Source organism: Ursus americanus, chromosome 6 (assembly GCF_024610735.1).
Source record: "Ursus americanus isolate L20-20 chromosome 6, mUrsAme1.1.p, whole genome shotgun sequence".
NCBI lineage: Eukaryota > Metazoa > Chordata > Mammalia > Carnivora > Ursidae > Ursus > Ursus americanus.
In genome coordinates this window covers 50792361-50809436 of record NC_142132.1, presented here as the reverse complement: position 1 = coordinate 50809436, position 17076 = coordinate 50792361, and the positions used below count along the sequence as shown (strand labels likewise).

The 17076-nt window shown below is 34.3% G+C and overlaps 1 protein-coding gene across 3 annotated transcripts in view; it reads left to right on the top strand.

Moving 5' to 3' along the window:
• The window catches only part of ADK (adenosine kinase), a 540886-nt gene that overhangs the window by 425237 nt on the left and 98573 nt on the right, over positions 1 to 17076 (top strand). For all 3 annotated transcript variants that reach the window (XM_045783164.2, XM_045783166.2, XM_045783165.2), the window contains one exon: positions 11027 to 11062. In XM_045783164.2, coding sequence (XP_045639120.1) covers positions 11027 to 11062 — 36 coding nt within the window. The remainder of the gene's footprint in view (positions 1 to 11026; positions 11063 to 17076) is intronic.

Below are 17076 nucleotides of genomic sequence, written 5' to 3'. Positions count from 1 at the left end.
AAAAGTCAAGAGGAAAGGCTAAGATTGGTGAGAACACAGTCTCTGAAATGGATGTAGGTGGAAGCCAACTTGTAATACAATGTACAATAAGTCAAAATTGCTGTTAGCAAAATCCCATCTGTTAGCCCAATCACTTTATAATGTTCAGTGCAATAAAAATGCCAGTATTTTGTTACTAGCTCTGTGCTGTATTACCTTCAATTACCCATGTGTTGTTGATACCCAATGAAAACTCATCCTTTGACTCCAAAACTCCACAGGCAAGCACTAAGATTGGATAATGTGTTCTCTCAGATTCTGACAAGAAGTAGAAAGATAGACATTTCTTGAATTCTAGTTTTTAGACTAAAATGATTGGCTCCCATTTCATTATCAAATGCAATATGAGCTTTTCAGAAATATTTAATATCTTTTCAAACCTATTTTTCATACAGCAAGGGTAAGTGAAATCACACTTTCCATCTGACATTTATTGAGTACCCTGCTACTTGCTCTGTTGGGTGTTTTCTACCATTTTTCTTTGACTTTTTTTTAATAGCCTGACTTGTACATTTGGCTAATTTCTTTTTCACTGGATTTTTTTCTTTGACTTCTTTTTCTTCTCTCTGAGGATACCTGTGTTGATCATTACTTCCATGGCTATCCTTGCTACTTCCCACTGGCCATCGTGAACTTAAGTTTGTTTATACGTTGGACTTGTTACAATCCACTCTGTACGTAATTATTATTAGCTAGCAACAAGAAGGAAGTGATACTGGTATTGGTGATTTTTGAAAGTGGTATTTTAGGAGCGCCTGGGTGGCGCAGTCGTTAGGCGTCTGCCTTTGGCTCAGGGCGTGATCCCGGCATTTCAGGATCGAGTCCCACATCGGGCTCCTCCGCTGGGAGCCTGCTTCTTCCTCTCCCACTCCCCCTGCTTGTGTTCCCTCTCTAGCTGGCTGTCTATCTCTGATAAATAAATAAATAAATAAATAAATAAATAAATAAATAAATAAATAAATAAATAAATGGTTTTTTTAAAAAGTGGTATTTTATATATATATATCCATAGGTCAAAATTCAGACTGGGGAGAAATTAGCTTTTTCTTATTTGTTTCCTTTTTTTTTTACTAAAGGTAGGAGACTAGATGCTTTTTCGTTTTTACTATATTTTGTTGCGTTATTAAATCACAATGTACTCCTATAAATTCCTTTTTTTACTAGTCCAGTAACATTTTGGACCGTGAATATTAATATTCTCTCTTCTTCCTCAGAAGACCAAGAGACCTAAGGAATAGAGGAGCTTTTGTGATAGATCTGAACTTAAGAGTCAAAACAACTAGAAACTGGTGATCTCTGTAAAATCCATATTCCTCTGCCATATCTTATGCCTTACCCTTGCCGCTTTGCTCACAGAAAGGTTTATAAAAACAACTCTGCCCTGTGCAGTTGTCCATTTCTGTGTTTTACATATTGTTTTCATTTTATTTTTACCTTATTTTCTTAAAGTTAATTTTGTATGATTTCCAGACTAGAATAAGTTGGGTCATTAGAGTGGCCTCCGGGCTTTATGGTGGCAGTGGTATCACACCCTGACAACTTGGGAAGGATCATGCATGGAATATGGAAAATATAAAGGATATTGGTACATCTTTAAACTGAGAGAAAGGAATCATTAGGCAGTTAACAGAATGCTAATCTCTCCCCATCTGAGATTTTCCCTTTGTCTAATACTTAGCACTGGTCCATAATGCCTTTCTTGTTGTCGTGAGTACATATGTATCTAAACTCATAAGAATTGATTATTTATCTGACTTCTGCTGTCTTTTTTTTTTTATTTTTAACGTTAGTGATTTGGGTTTTAGTGTTTTGGGTTGGTTTGGTTTGTTTTGGCTTTTTTGTTTTTTGGTTTGTTTTTTGTTTGTTTGTTTTTGTTTTTGTTTTTGTTTTTGTTTTTGTTTTGCCAGTGAATGAAAGAAACAAGACTTGTCAAAAGATACACATTTTACTTTCCTCAAGGCTAACAAGCTGAAGCCTACTCTTCATAGGGCCTTCAATTCTTCATTGGTAACTTAATTAAAAAGAAAAAATCTGTTTTGAAACATATAAGTACCCTACTAATAACATAATTTAGGGGTCAGCAAACTTTTTCTGTAGAAATCCAGCGAGTATGGTCTCTATTGAACTAGTTAACTCTGCTGTGGTAACATGATAGCAATAATAGACAATGTGTCAATGAATGAGCATTGCTGTGTTCCAGTAAAACTTCATTTATAAAAATAGGCAGTGGGCCCAATTGGTCTTGTAGGCTGCTGACCCTGGGCATAATGTATTGATCATACATTATATTAAAGCCCACTATTGGTTGAAGGAGAGGCTCAGGGAAAAAAAATTTTTAAAAAGGAAAGATGTTGCTACTTATCTGGGGCTTTCTAGCTGGTAAGATAAAAAGCAAGAAAATGACAATTATATAGGACATGTAAAGTAAAAAAGGGTTTAGAACTAGAGTTATTCTTCAAAGGATTTCAGATATAGATTACTGATAAAGTAGAGTGTTTATGATTTAGTGCAGCAGCTCTAAGTATAGGAACTGTATCCTTTGTACAATAAGATGCAAAAAGCAATGTATGAGATGCTTAAGATAAATGATCAATCTGTTTTGTCTTTGGCTTTTTTAACCACTAAATAGAGAACTACAGATTTGTTGAATGTGCCAGGATATTTTAGAATCTGTACTTTAAGATGGACCCACACTGAACTTCTGCTAGAATAATTGAGTAAGAGACACTGGATTTATCTTCCCTCCTTAAACAATGTAAAACCAGACAAAATAAATAAAACAACAGTCTCCAGACATTAGACAATAGCCAGCACAGGATAGTGATCCCTCAGAGAAGGTAAACAAATGAGAGAATACTACAATTGCCATAGCATTCTGTTTAAACAGAGTTTCTAGTCTACAGTACAGGAAGGGAGGTCCTAAACCCAGAGGTCCAACTGAACAGAAACTGAGTTAAGAACTGAAGGAGGCCAAGATAGCTAGAATTTACAGGAAAGAATACCAGAGAAGAAAGCTGCACAGACACAAAACACACACACTAAATATCTGCAGAGGGTTCCCTGGAGTCTTTAGGTGAACGCTGGTCAGCACGTGTATATGAGGAGAGTATTCAAGGTGAAGGATGAAACCACTGGAAAGAACCAGATGGAACATTCCCCCAAGTTCACACAGAGTGATAGCAGTTTATGTCTCCAGTAGCCAGAGTGGAGAAACCTCTCTCTAATAAATGGGATATTTTATTTAGTACTCAAAAAGATATTACATCAGTAGGATATCAGATTTGCTCTAGATTAAAGGCTGCTGTCATTTCACCTACCAAAGCTTAAAAATAAACCTAGAAAGGACCAAACTATTTCCAAGTAACCTAACTGAATTTCAGAGTAAACGTCAAAAAATGTGTAAAGTAATACCAAAAATCCAGCACCCAAAAACATAAAATTCATAATGTCCAACATCCAGTCAAAATTACTGAGCCATGTAAAGATGCAGGAAAATACAACCCAAAATGAGAACAAGCATCAATCAATAGACATGGATTTAGAAATGGCACAGATGTTAGAATTATTTGACAAGGATTAACATTTCTAAATATATTCTGTATCTCAAGAGGGTAAAGGAAAGCATAAGCCTGTTAAGAAGAGACATAAAAAAGACAACTTCTAGAGAGGAAAAATGCACTGGATGAAAACAGACATTGCAGAAGAAAAAAATAGTAATTAGTGATCTTTAAGACACAGCAGCAGAAGCTATTTGAAATTAAACACTGAGAGAATAAAGTCACTGAAAAACAATGATCCGTGCATGAATGAGCTGTGGGACAGTATCAGGTGATCTAATATACGTATATGGAGTCTTAGGAAAGAAGAGAGTGAAGGAAAATATTTGAATTCATAAATGTTCCAAATTTGATGAAAACTATAAACCCCACAAATCCAAGAAGTTCAACAAATCGTAAGCCCCAAAAAACAAGGAGAAAACCATACCAAGAAACATCACAATGAAATTGCATGTAATCAGTGATAAAATCTTAGAAGCAGCCAGGTTAATTTTTTTTAAGACACATTATGTACAGAGAAACAAAGATTAGAATAATAGCAGTCTTAGAATCTGAAACAGTGCAAGCATAGCGCACTGAAAGAAAAAAATTGACAACCTAGAATTCTATACCTAGCAAAAATACCTTTCAAAAAACCAAAACCAAAACAAAGACTTTTTTAGGCATAAAAACTGAAAGAATTCATCAGTAGAAGACCAGCACAAACCATTTAGGAAGGCTCAGATCCAAGTGCTACCTATAATAATTATAGCTATATGGTCTTGGACATACTTTAATTTCTCTGAACCTTCAGATACTCATCTGTGAGATGAGGAATCTATTTTATGGGATTTTTATGAGGATCAAATGAGATAAGGAAAATAATAGACATTTGTTGAGTGTTTCCTTTGTGTCAAGCATGTGTTGTCTCATTAAAAATGGACATATAATATCCAATAAGAGGCCCAATAACAGGTCTGAGATTTTTCTTATACTATCATCTCTCCTCTTTCTTCAGTATCTGAAAAACTTGGTTAGTCTAGAAGTTACCGAAACAGCTAATCAATCAATTTCGTTGAAGTACTTTTCCTAACTTTGTTTTCTTTTAGTTACCACCATTAAATATGCTTAAAGGTGGGAATGAACAACTCTCCTTGCTATAATAGACTCATCAGCTAATAAACTACTTTGTGAAAGGGTTAGGTATGTCCTAAGCTAAAACTATTTTTTTGCCTTGTATTTTGGCTGCCTAATGTTTTTTTTCAGTCATGTTTATTGAGGTATAATTTATATACTGTCTATGTGACTTTTATTATAAACCTATTGGATCGGGGCCATGAATGTCTTTATAGCTTATACTTTGCCCCACTGAGTTTTTGGCACTCAATAAATGTTAAATAATATTTCTATTCAGCATTCTGCAGACAGGAAGCATATGGTAATAAATGTCAGAGCACAGGTTGAAAATCCCCAAAAAGTTGTGTGTTATATTCCTTGGAGAAGCCAGCACAGAAATTTTTGTGAATAAAATTTATTTTAAAAAGCAGTTCCCAGGCACATAATTTACTTACTGATTTTTCTCTACCCATTTACTTTATTTTCAAATTTAAACTTTTCTTCATCAAAATCAGTGTATTAAAAATAGTATAACATTAATGCAGTGTCATAAAAAGTATATAAATGACTTTTTAGATAGCATAAAGAAAAGGTAATTCTTAGTCTGAAGGACAGCATGAGGAAATATTTAAAAGCTTAAGCAACATAAGTCTTTATGATATATTACATGAAAAGAAATAAGCAACAGGTAGTTCTTTATCATTAAATATTAGAATGATTTAGAAGTGTATCCCTGCTACAGCTGTCACAGACCTTATAATAGTATTAGACTTGATTCAATAATATTTTTCTCACCCGAGGATCTGGCACTACTTAAATACCTTACTCTGTTCTCAGTAAGGTAATCATTGCTTCAGAATAATGAAGGACATTGTAAATTGAAACTAAACTTGAGGCCAAAAAGCAAATTTTATGTAAAAGATAATATATCCTGGTTATCTGTATAGAAGAAATTGTTAACCATAATCAGTTATACAAAACCATTTAGATAGTATGTATTTGAATTATCTTTTCATAATTTGCTCACCCTGTGATTCATCTGTTGACTGGACTTACTTTGATTTGATTTGATTTTTGTGAGGATTTTTGTAAGGATTAACTTAAACTATACATAGGAGATAAATACTTGTTAAATGGAGCGATAACAAAGTAAAAACAACATTAGTGGTTTGGTGGCTCCATTCGCCCTTGGCTTTTCCAAAAGCTCTGGACTCCTGTGACTTGACTGTGGACCATGCCCCCCTCACCCACCCACCCCCCACCCCCGCCGTGAATTTTCTGCTTCCTCCATACTTTGGAGCAGCAAAGTAATTTGTTTTGGTTGGATGGGCTCCTTTCTGTGGATAGTCAGAAGTTACCTTTGTTTGGTCCTGAGTTGGATCTTCTGCATTTTTATTTCATTACATGAAGTTTCAGCCTATACCAGGACCCCTCATGTCTGAGATTAAAAATAGAGTGGTAACATTAGCAAGCAGATGATGGTTCTAACTGGGCTCAGTGCCTTCAAGTGCAGAGCAAGAAGTGCAAGGGCAAGGGTTATGAGCTGTGGTAGTGATGGTCATTAATAGTCATACTCTTCAGATAACCCTGGAGAAAAGAGAGGTAAATTTTGTTTTTAAAGGCATTTTCTAACTTCTCAAAATAACTTTGTAGTATGTTTAATAGGACCATAGAAAACTATCTTTATTTACAGAAGCAAAATAATAGTTCCTATAACTAAAAAGTAAATTTCACAAAGTCAGAGGGTACAAGGTCAATACAGAAATCATTTGTATTTCCCTATAACTAGCAACAAATAATTGGAATTGAAATAAGAATATGGACAATTTATGATTTTAGTTTAATATTGATTACAGATCATTCCCCTTTATAAATTAAAACTGTGGTGTTATCAGACAAACTGCAGAGAAAACAGTTTTCTCCTCAATTGAATATAAAGGAAATAGCTCTTTGATACACACAAACATGCACCTGAGCTTCTCCTTCCTTTCTGTATAATCTAAGGATTGTGCTTTCTAATAGTGGCTTGCTAATCCCTTTAAATAGCTCACAATGTAAGTATTCCATAGTTTTCATTAACCATGAATTTCAGCTTCTTTCTTTTGTAAACCTCAGAACCCATACGTGGTGGTTGTTTCACTAGCACCCTTTTAGCCTGGTCGATGAAGCAGCAAGCCTACTGCAAATCCTAAATAACGTGGTGTAGATGAGAGTCTGAGACTTTAATTATATGTCATTTTATTCACAACACTCAATTCCAGGAAGGAAAAAAATGTCTTTGCTGTTGTAAAAGACATATTATGTGAGTATCATTCATTGTAAACCAAAAATGATACTGTATTAGAGCATAGACAACAATGGGAACTAATTCTGAAAATGTGACCTGTCTTGGAAACTGAATAATAGTAAAAGTTATCAAAATGGAAAGAAGTGTTAATGTGAAATCCAGCCCTCTCAGAAATACTCTTCCCTGGCCTGTTTGGTTTTGCTTTTGTTGCTTGTCATGCATGAATGAAAGTGCTACACTCTCAGGGGAACAGGAAAGCCTCTGTCAGTTGTTTATTTCCTTAATCCCTCCTCCTTTGTGATTTTTGATGTCAGATCTAAAATGGAAAGCCTGTAAATATAATGATTATCACATGGATAATCACCTGCATTAGGAACCGCCCTGCTTCTCTATTCTAACCCTAGCTGTTCTCCGCACGTCACATCCACTCTGCGGTTGGATTTTAACCTGACTGCTTCATTAGATTTGTGAACTCAGTACGTGGCGCCCTGGGGCAGCACAGATGGGGACGTGCTTGTTTTCTTTTCTCACTTTTGCTGCAAAGACACACTAAAAAGTCCTTTTCAATTTAGTATGATCAGTTCACTTGGAATTAACCCTGATATTTGGAACCTGCCTTACTCTTCTGCCCACCATCTATACCCCTTTTTCCTTCCCTACTTTCAGACCTAATGCCTCTTCTTTCTGTCCCTCCATGCAGTGAATCTGAGGACTAAAGTTCTGGTTAAAATTCTTACTAGGTCAAACTGTTTCCCCTATGTTGTTTTATTATTTGTTTTGCTGGGAGGGAAAAAATAAATGTTGTACCATCATTGTATCTACAAACACCTTCAGATCAGAGGTTAGCTGTGGGAAAATCTGCAATGATGTGAGCCAGCTGCCTTCTCTAATGGAGTGACTGGGGGCACCAGCTCAAGATCAAAAGAAGGTGGGAGGAAGTCAGGAGATAAGATCTTTTTAAGCTATAGAACAAGTGCTTAGCTTTTCAGTGATAGGGCACAGCTCTGCAAACCTGAGTGAGGGGGCGCTAAGATAAAAAATTGAGTTGACTTCTCTTCAGCGTATCCTTCCTCAATCAGAAATATGTTGGCACTTCAAATAGTTTACAGATGTGGAAGTGTCCTAGGGCCTGGTTTCCTTAAAGAATAATGATCTGACATTTATGTATGTGTCTTCTTGCAATTAGTCAGTTCCACTATACCGTAACAGATCACAGTTAATGTGTGAGCAAAACTGGACATTAAAAAAGCATTTTAACTACTGTATGTTGAATTTTGAGTTTTTTGTGTCTTAGTGCAGTTTTAGTCATACAGATTCTTCATATTAATTTTGTCTTCTGGTTCTCTGGGCTTCTTTCATGCCTCTGATGAAGCTCTATATAAATAAGCAATTCTAGCAGAGCTTTTCAGTTATCTTTTTTGATATAAGAATTAGCTTGGTTAATTCTTGGATTGAACAGCTTGGAAAAATATTACATTGATATCTTTTGAAACTTAACCTTTTCCTTGACATTCAGGCCAGCAAATATTATTGACTATGTGGTATATCAAGTTCTGTTATAAGTAAGTTGTCCAAGAGGCTAACCTTGCTCATGCCTATTGTTACGATCATAATTCAGTTTTTCATTAATCTACATCACCAAGGCTAACTCAATCAGCCTTATGCTTCTCTAGCAAACAGCCTGAGGAATTGTACTTTCAGCTTATCTCTGTTAACTTCAGCGTTTAGCTGAAATCATCCATTTCGACCTTTTCAAGCCCTCACAATGGGTCTTTAAATCTATATGTCTTTAGTATATTGGACCATAAGTGCATACATACTTCTTTTCCTAGTGTTTTCCTTAACACGTAGATAGTACCCAAATTTGTGCTGGAGACACTGACTTTCTGCCTTACATGGTTTGGTGCAGCAGTCGTTTCAGTTGAGTTGGATCTGCTCACTACTCAGGCTCAAATCCCATCCTTCTATTAATATCTCTTGGCAAAGATAATTTTGGAGGAATGTAAGTTAAGATGTAGAGGCTCTTGACAGTTGTCTGCAGTATTTTTTTTTTTCATTTTCAAGAGGGAAGTTGAGTTGAAAAGTAATATTGCTTCTATTTTCTGTATCAGTCCTAAAATTAAAATATATGCAGAGAGTACAGAAAGGGAAAGGATTTGGTTACACAGATGTGTTTTTGTCATTTGATAGCCTGTTTTAAGAGCATTAGTGGATATAGTAATGTTCATCAGATTGTGCCCTTAAGATATTTAGGAACCTAGAAAAACCGCGATTTAAAAATTTTAAATAGGGGTGCCTGGTGGGTGGCTCAGTTGGTTAAATATCCGACTCTTGATTTCAACTCAGGTTGTGATCTCAGGGTCGTGAGATCCAGCCCCATGTCTGGCTTCACACTCAGCATGTAGTCTGCTTGAGATTCTCTCTCTCCCTCTGCCCCTTCCCCCTCTCGTTCTCTCTCTCTAATAAATAGATTAAATATTTAAAAAATAAAATAAAAATAAAAATTTTAACTTTTTTTTAATGTTCAACTTTCGTTACCCTGTCATCTATATAAAAGAGAAATTGGGGAGAAGGAAGACTATGTGCTATAAAAGTTTTCAAACACACAAAGTAAAAATACTAAATACATCTAGATTTTTTTTTGGAGGAAAACCTTCTCCAAATCTGACTATATAATTCTGAATAACCTCAGTGAGAAAGAAAAAATGGAAAATAGAAAATATCCCAAAAAGTGGTATGTTTGAACAGTTAGCTCCATGAAAAACTTAGATTGGAAAAAAGGCAACAAAATACAAATTTGAAATGAGCATTAAATAACAAAGACAATGCTAACAAACGAGATGACAATATATTAAAAATTTCAGTGATAAAATACATCTAGATTTAATAGTTAATAACATTTTGCCATTTTTACTTCACTTTAATTTTTTAGTATTCTAAAATAAGGTACATATATAATGCCATTTTATCCCTGAATACTTCAGAAGAAACCTAAAATTAAGGAAATTTATATTATCAAATTAATAATTCCTAATGTTATCTCAATCCTGCTTCATAATCAAATTTCTCTAATTGTCCAAAAAAATGCCTTTCTTGAATAGTTTGTTAAAGACAAGATTCAGTTAAGGTCTATACATTGCTCTTGGTCATTTTTCCCCTCCCCAAGTTGTCATGACATTGATTTATTGAAGAGACCAAGCTATTTGTCCTGTAGAATGGCCTACTTTCTGGATTTCCCCATTTACTTTCTCATTGTATCATTTAACTTGTTCTCCTATCCTCTATATTTCTGTAGACTGCAGTTATTGAATTAAAGTTTTGATTAATTAATGTTAAAAATGTGGTCAGAAAACTTTATAGGTGGTGCTGTGTCCTTTATACTGCATCAGAATGACAGGCACAGAATATTTAGTGATTCCACTATTAATGATGAAAACTGATAAGATCGATCACTGGGTTAAGGTGATGACAGCTTGATCCTTCCATTATAAAGTTATACTTTGCTCCTCGTGACTGGCATATAATCTGGGATATTTTGATTCCATGAAATACCCAGCTTCCCGTCATCCTTTTATCTAATAAATTTAGCATCCATTGATGATCCTTGCCTGAATAAATTTCATCAGGGATTGCAAAATGGTGATTTTCTGAATCTATACATTTATTAGCAGACATTCTTCTCTGCAGAAGAGCTTTCTGAAAGGTATTGTTTCAATTAAAACACAACCACCGGTATGTTCCTTAGGTTTCAAATGATTGTCTTTCTTTGCTGGGGTCAAAACACCTGAACTCACTGTGACAGCTACAGTAAAAACATGCACTACATCTTCTTTATTCCAACTTGTGAAGTGTGTTGACATTATGCTGCCTTTTTTTTTCATGCCAAGGAAAAGAAGAAATCTTTTTTGGTATAAGAATAAAAATTGAACTATGTGGGTATATTGAGATAATTGTGTAAAAAGAAGACTGTTTGAATGAGTTTCAAAATGGATTATTTCTTCATTACCTAGCACTTTATAATTAACTGTTCTTTTTTTTTTTATTTCAGGAAGCTGCCACTTTTGCTAGAGAGCAAGGCTTTGAGGTGAGTTAACCCACAATTGCACACTAAACAGATCCTAAAGGTTTTTTCTAGCTGATAATGAAGTTCTTTTGGACAGTGATTGATGTGCTATTATACTCTCAGAGCCTCGCAGCAGTTGCCATGGAAACTTGGCAGTCGTCATGGTTTCTTTGTTCTGCCAGCACAGTGTTATGACGCACTCTGCTAGGTCTGCACCCAACATCGCCTACAGATGTTATTTATTGAATTTTGAAAAGCCTCTTGGGAAGCCAAGAGGTTGGGCACGGTTTCAAGCTGCCTCTGCAGATATGGGGCCTGTCAGTTTGTTCAGTTAAAAAGCTACCTCATTAGCTGTATTACATTTCATAAGGATTCACTGCTAAAGCAGTGGTGGAGCAAGACTAAATAGTGAAATATAATGTCATTTAAATAATTTCACCCCTACCACATGTAGATTATCATTATGCAAATTAATTTCCAAAAGGTTGTACTTAACAGTTGTTATGAACTGATTAATTTAAATCCTGCTCATATAAACTTCCTGTTTTAATCTTTCTTTTTCCATCTTTCTCTCTCTTTCTCTTCTTTTTTTTTTTTTTTTTTTTTTTGATAGCATAAAACATATAAATTTTCTGAAACCAAGTATCAATAATTGACTTTAATTTCCAGGTCCGAATTCTGTTTTCCTAGTGGAAGTATTACTTGTCAAGATTCAAAACTTCATGTGGTTGTTGTTGTTGGCAAAATTATGATAACAGACAAGACCATGTTTTTATCTATATAATATCCATTTTCTAGTTGATTGTTAGAGAACACTGACTTTAATCTGAACCCAGGTTAAGTGAAAGAGAATTCACAAACTGAGTTTATAAGTTTTATAAGCATCATAATTATTGAGCCAGAACTATGTAGAATGCTGTGTTCTGTACAGCAACTTGGAATGTTGCATGGTAGTAATTTTTAAAAATTAAACTGACTAGAGCTGGAATATAGAAACTCTTTTATTTACATGCTCAGTATTGTCTACCATCTACAGAAGCTGTGAGCATTGATTTAGATGTATCAGTAAGCTCACTTTGAACTCTTTAGAGAAAAGTGTTATATGAATTTGTGATGGAACTACTATTTAAATGTACTAAAGACAGATTCATTATCAAGCAACAAAGTAATACATGTCATAGGACTTGACAACCAGACATAAAGCTTCCTCTTCTTGGAGGAAGTCAGTAGCTTGTGGTATAAGTTCTATGAAAAAATCAATTCAGAGCAGAAAAGCTTGCTTCAAAATACTTGATTATTAGAACTATGATAGCTGCTTGGGAGTTTTCTTTTATTGTTTTAATACATTCTTATAAATGTAGGGTTGATTCACATGTAGAAGAAATAAAAATTTCCAAGTATTTTTTTAATCTAATTTAAGTTTCACTTTGTAATTTCCCAAACTGGTAATTGGTATTCACAAGTAAATATACTCAGGGTAATTTTCAATTTAAATGTCAAATGTTTTGATCATGAGAATTTAAGTAAATGTTTGCAGTCATGTCTTAAGGTTTCATAATGTTAAGTTGTAATATTAACAATCGATACTCTCTTTTGTTACATCAGTATTCTCCATAGATAAGAGCTTGTCAAATGTAAATTTATAGCTTGTTTTCAGTGCTAACATTAAAAAATGTATTTTAGTTCTAGAAAATAACTGGTTTTATATATGCTTAGAAATATAACATGTTGCTTAACAAATGATCATGACTCTGTAGTACGTGCAGATAATAATTTTTAAATAGTTTATTAAACCCAAATTCATACTTTTATTGCCCACTTGAGCTACATGCTTTGAATATGCTTGGTTTAAATTCAGTCTTAGTGACAAACTACTTTTTCTATTTTCTACTAACCGGCACATATTAACTTTTCTGTTCTTATTTACCGATTCTAGAATTTTTTTTTTACCATAAATCTGCTGTAATTGATTACAGCATATAAACAAGGTGATGATGTTTATAATAGTATATCTTATTACCTTCTAACATAGCAAAACTACTCTGTTGGTGATGTTGACAGTGATATGTTAGATTAGGTAAAGCACACCGTGTCTTGATGTGTCCCTTCATGGGTTCCCTAAAATACTACAAGCATTGCAAAATATATAAGAGCCATGAGTAGAATATTTTTGTTATTATAAATATAATCCATATATGGAATGCTATCGAGGGGAATTCAGTGGTTTTTAAATGTCATTAAAGTTTCCTTAGTCTATTAGACAGTAATAGGAAAGCCTAGGTTTGAAACTTGGTGTTTTTAAAGATTCAAACAAGAATAAATCACTTTATCTTAATGGTTTAATACCTATAGAAATGTGTCAGTGCTCTCAGGTCTGTGACAAAATAGACAAAATCTACATTTTATCCTTCTCAACCTTAATTTTACCTCTAAATTGGGACATGAATGAGGAAAGAAATGAAAAGATTAAAAAGAAAGGTGAGCATTTTTTTTTCTTTCCACCAGCTCTGCTGTCCTATCCTCATTTTCCATTATAAATCCCAATCAGTTCCCAAAGCCACTGAGTATTGCCACTAGTGATATGTCTGTTAACAGACCAGTCCAAATGCCTCTAAAAATAACCAGTGTTTATTCATCAGGAAATATCTTCAGTGGCATTGTTTATGATATTCTGGTTAGCTTCTCTGCAAATTTTAGATAGTCTTTCTTTTTAAAAAAATCTTTAATCTTTAAAATGAATTGGGCAATTTTTAGTAAGAAGAGGCAGCTTAGGAGGGCACTGGAGAGTGAGATAAAAACTGAAGCTGGGCAGAGCACAAAGCAGGAGAGGATATATATATATGTATATATATATATATATATATGATAGAAAATTGCATAGTGCCTGATTTAAGTGACAGACCTGCTAAGAATTTAAAATGACAATTCTTGAGGTAAAAAGTTTCATGAGGCCTTTTATTATTCTGGAAAATAAGTTCAGACTGCAGTGTGTTTTTAAATCTACTTTATCTTGAACTGAAGCGATTAAAGGTTTGTATTTTTAGAACCTAAATAAAAATAAGGTACTTAAAAATGTTTCATTATGAAACCTTTTAAAAGCTGTATTGAAAATTGATTTAAATTAAATAAATACCTCCAAAACCTAAATATAATATTCTTTGTATTTTCATTCTTTGTGCAATGGACTCTATGCCAAATGATGAAGGTAATTCATAACTTCTCTACTGGGTCATTTATTCAGTTTACTCCAAGCAAAGAATTTTAATTTTATTTTAGATCTCTAAGATATATTACTTCTGACCATAGAGGAAACAAAGCAATCCTTTTCCCTTTTCCAACTTTTCCCACAGCCCCTGACTCTATCCAGAGAATCTCAGACTTGTAATCTTTCTCTGACCATTAATAACTTTATCATCTTGTACCACCAAGGCAGGAAAGTATTGAATTGTGTTATCCAATATGGCATCCATTAGCCACATATGGTTATTTAAATTCAAATTAATTCAAATTAAATAAAATTTAAAATTCAGTTCCTAAATCTCAACAGGACATTTCAAGTGCACTCTATAGCTTATGTAGCTAGGGACTACCATACTAGACAGTGCAGATATAGAACATATCCATCATCACAGAAAATGCCATTGATCAACACTGGATAGAAGGTCCACAGAGTATTCAGGAGGTATTGATTCCCAAAGAATTCTCCCAAGATTTTTCTAAGGTTCTTGTGTTCCTCACAAATACAAGGAATACAATGAATGATCACCCAGAGTGTCTGGAAATAAGACACTACGTTAGGTCGTGCTCGTTAAGAGAGTACAATGCTGCTTTTCTAGGTGACTGAGTCCCAAAAGAGGACAGTTTTAAGAGAGTAAATTAACAGAAAGAGAAAGGTAGTCTTTTAATTCTCTGCATTTACTCATTTATTCATTCAATAAATATTTACTGAGCACTAACTCTGTGCCTAACACTTTGATAGACCCTGAAGACAAGACAGAAATAACCAGAGAGTATACTGTGAAAGAGAACATGGGAGGGTTTCCTGTTTTTTAGATACGATAGCCATGGAAGGACTCTCTGAAGAAAGTAAAACTTGAAAGATACGGATATAGAGCATTGACAGAAAAAAGCAAAACAAACACACAACAGGGAAACAAATTTCAAACAGACGAACAAGAGTATATAGGCCCCCAAAGAGGAAAGAGCATAATGTACTATGTACTTCAAGAACTGACAGAAGGCCAATGTGACTGGAATGAAGTAAGCGAGGAGGAGGTAGTAGGAGATAAGACTGGAGACTGACACGTCATGTGAACACCATAATTATTATAGGAGTTTCTATTTGGAAAACAAAGGAGTGTGATATGGTTAAGTGAGGCAATGTGTGGGAACACCACAATTGGTATTCTATAGGAGTAGGTAGATTATGACAGTATTAACATTTGTATCATCAGCTTGTTAAAAATGGAATGAAGAGAGTGTATTCTTTAATTTGGAAGACAATGCTAAATTTAAGTGTGTGATCAGCAGTGACAATAAAAGCATAATTTAACATTTATAAAATGCCTCGCAGTTTATAAAACCTTTTCCAACATATGATTAATACATTTAATATTCACACACACCTTTTGGGGGTAGGTAGGGCGTGTATTGCCGTTTTAGTTCAACAGATAAAAAAATAGGCTACATGACTTGTTCAAGGTCACACATAGCTAATATACCATAGAGCCAGAACCAGGGCGAGCTCTTTAAGTCTCATACTCTTTATATACTACACTTCTTTCTCATTCACATCCTAACATATTGGAGGAGGAGATTAGATTTCCAAATGACCTTGGAAAATGAGAAATATCTTGGAAGTCAAAAATTGAAAATCACTAGGCTAAAATACAAGCCAGAATAATTAAGAGAAAAAAAAACAGGAAACTTAAATACAAGATCAGTAATGACTTGTGCATGTGGTAGAAAAATTATTTCAGTTGAACATGCTATAGTTTTGTGATAACAACAGAAAGCACACTGCCGGAATTCAAAAAGCAGTACAGCCTGTGCATAGCATGGAATATTGGTTATGAGTGTAATTTCTGGGGTCAGACTTTGTGGGTGCTAGCCCTGCCTCCACCACTTAGTATATTTATGACCTTGGGAAGCTTCTTAACTTCTCTGTGACTCAGTTTATTCACCTACAAAATGAGGATATAGGAATAATACCTACTGCTTGTAGAAGTTAAGATTTAGTGAGCACTTCAGAGCTATATACATGGCTCATAGCTAAATTGTATGAGCTTTCTTCTACTCCTCCCCCCTTTTTCCTTTCTCTCCTCCCTTATTAGATAACATAATTGAATTCCCAATACTCAAAACTCTTGAGGCCTTTTCTAGAGATTTTGGGGCAACCTCAGGATATGGCAGTTTTGGAGAGTATTAAAATGGTGGTCATTAGAGGAAAGAAATTAATATTTATTAAGTACTTAGCATGTGCTAAATATTGCATTAAGGTCTTTCACTTACCTCATCTTCTTTCATCCTCACAACAATTATTTTCAACTTTTATTTTGAAATAATTTTAGACTTAGAAAATTTGCAAAAATAGGGAAAACACTCAGCTTTCCCTAATGTAACATCTTACACAAATGAAAAGTATAATGATCAAAACAAGGAAGTTAACATTAGTATGCTACCAATAACTGAACTACAGTCTTTATTCTGATTTCACCAGTTTCTCCTTAATTTCCTTTTTCCGTTTGAGAATCTAATCCAGGAAAACAAATTGCATTTATTTGTCAGGTCTCCTTTGTCTCTTCCTATCTGTGACAGTTTCTCATTCTTTCCTTGTTTACGATCTTGATCCTTCTGAAGAGTACTTGCCAATCATTTTATAAATGCCCCTCAATTTGAGTTTCTCTGATATTTTCTGTTAATTAAGTTGAGGTTATGCATTTTGCCAGAAATATCACAGAAGCGATTTGCCCTTCTCAGTGCATGATCTTGGGGAGGTATATGATGTCCCATTGTCTTAATGTTGATGATGTTCA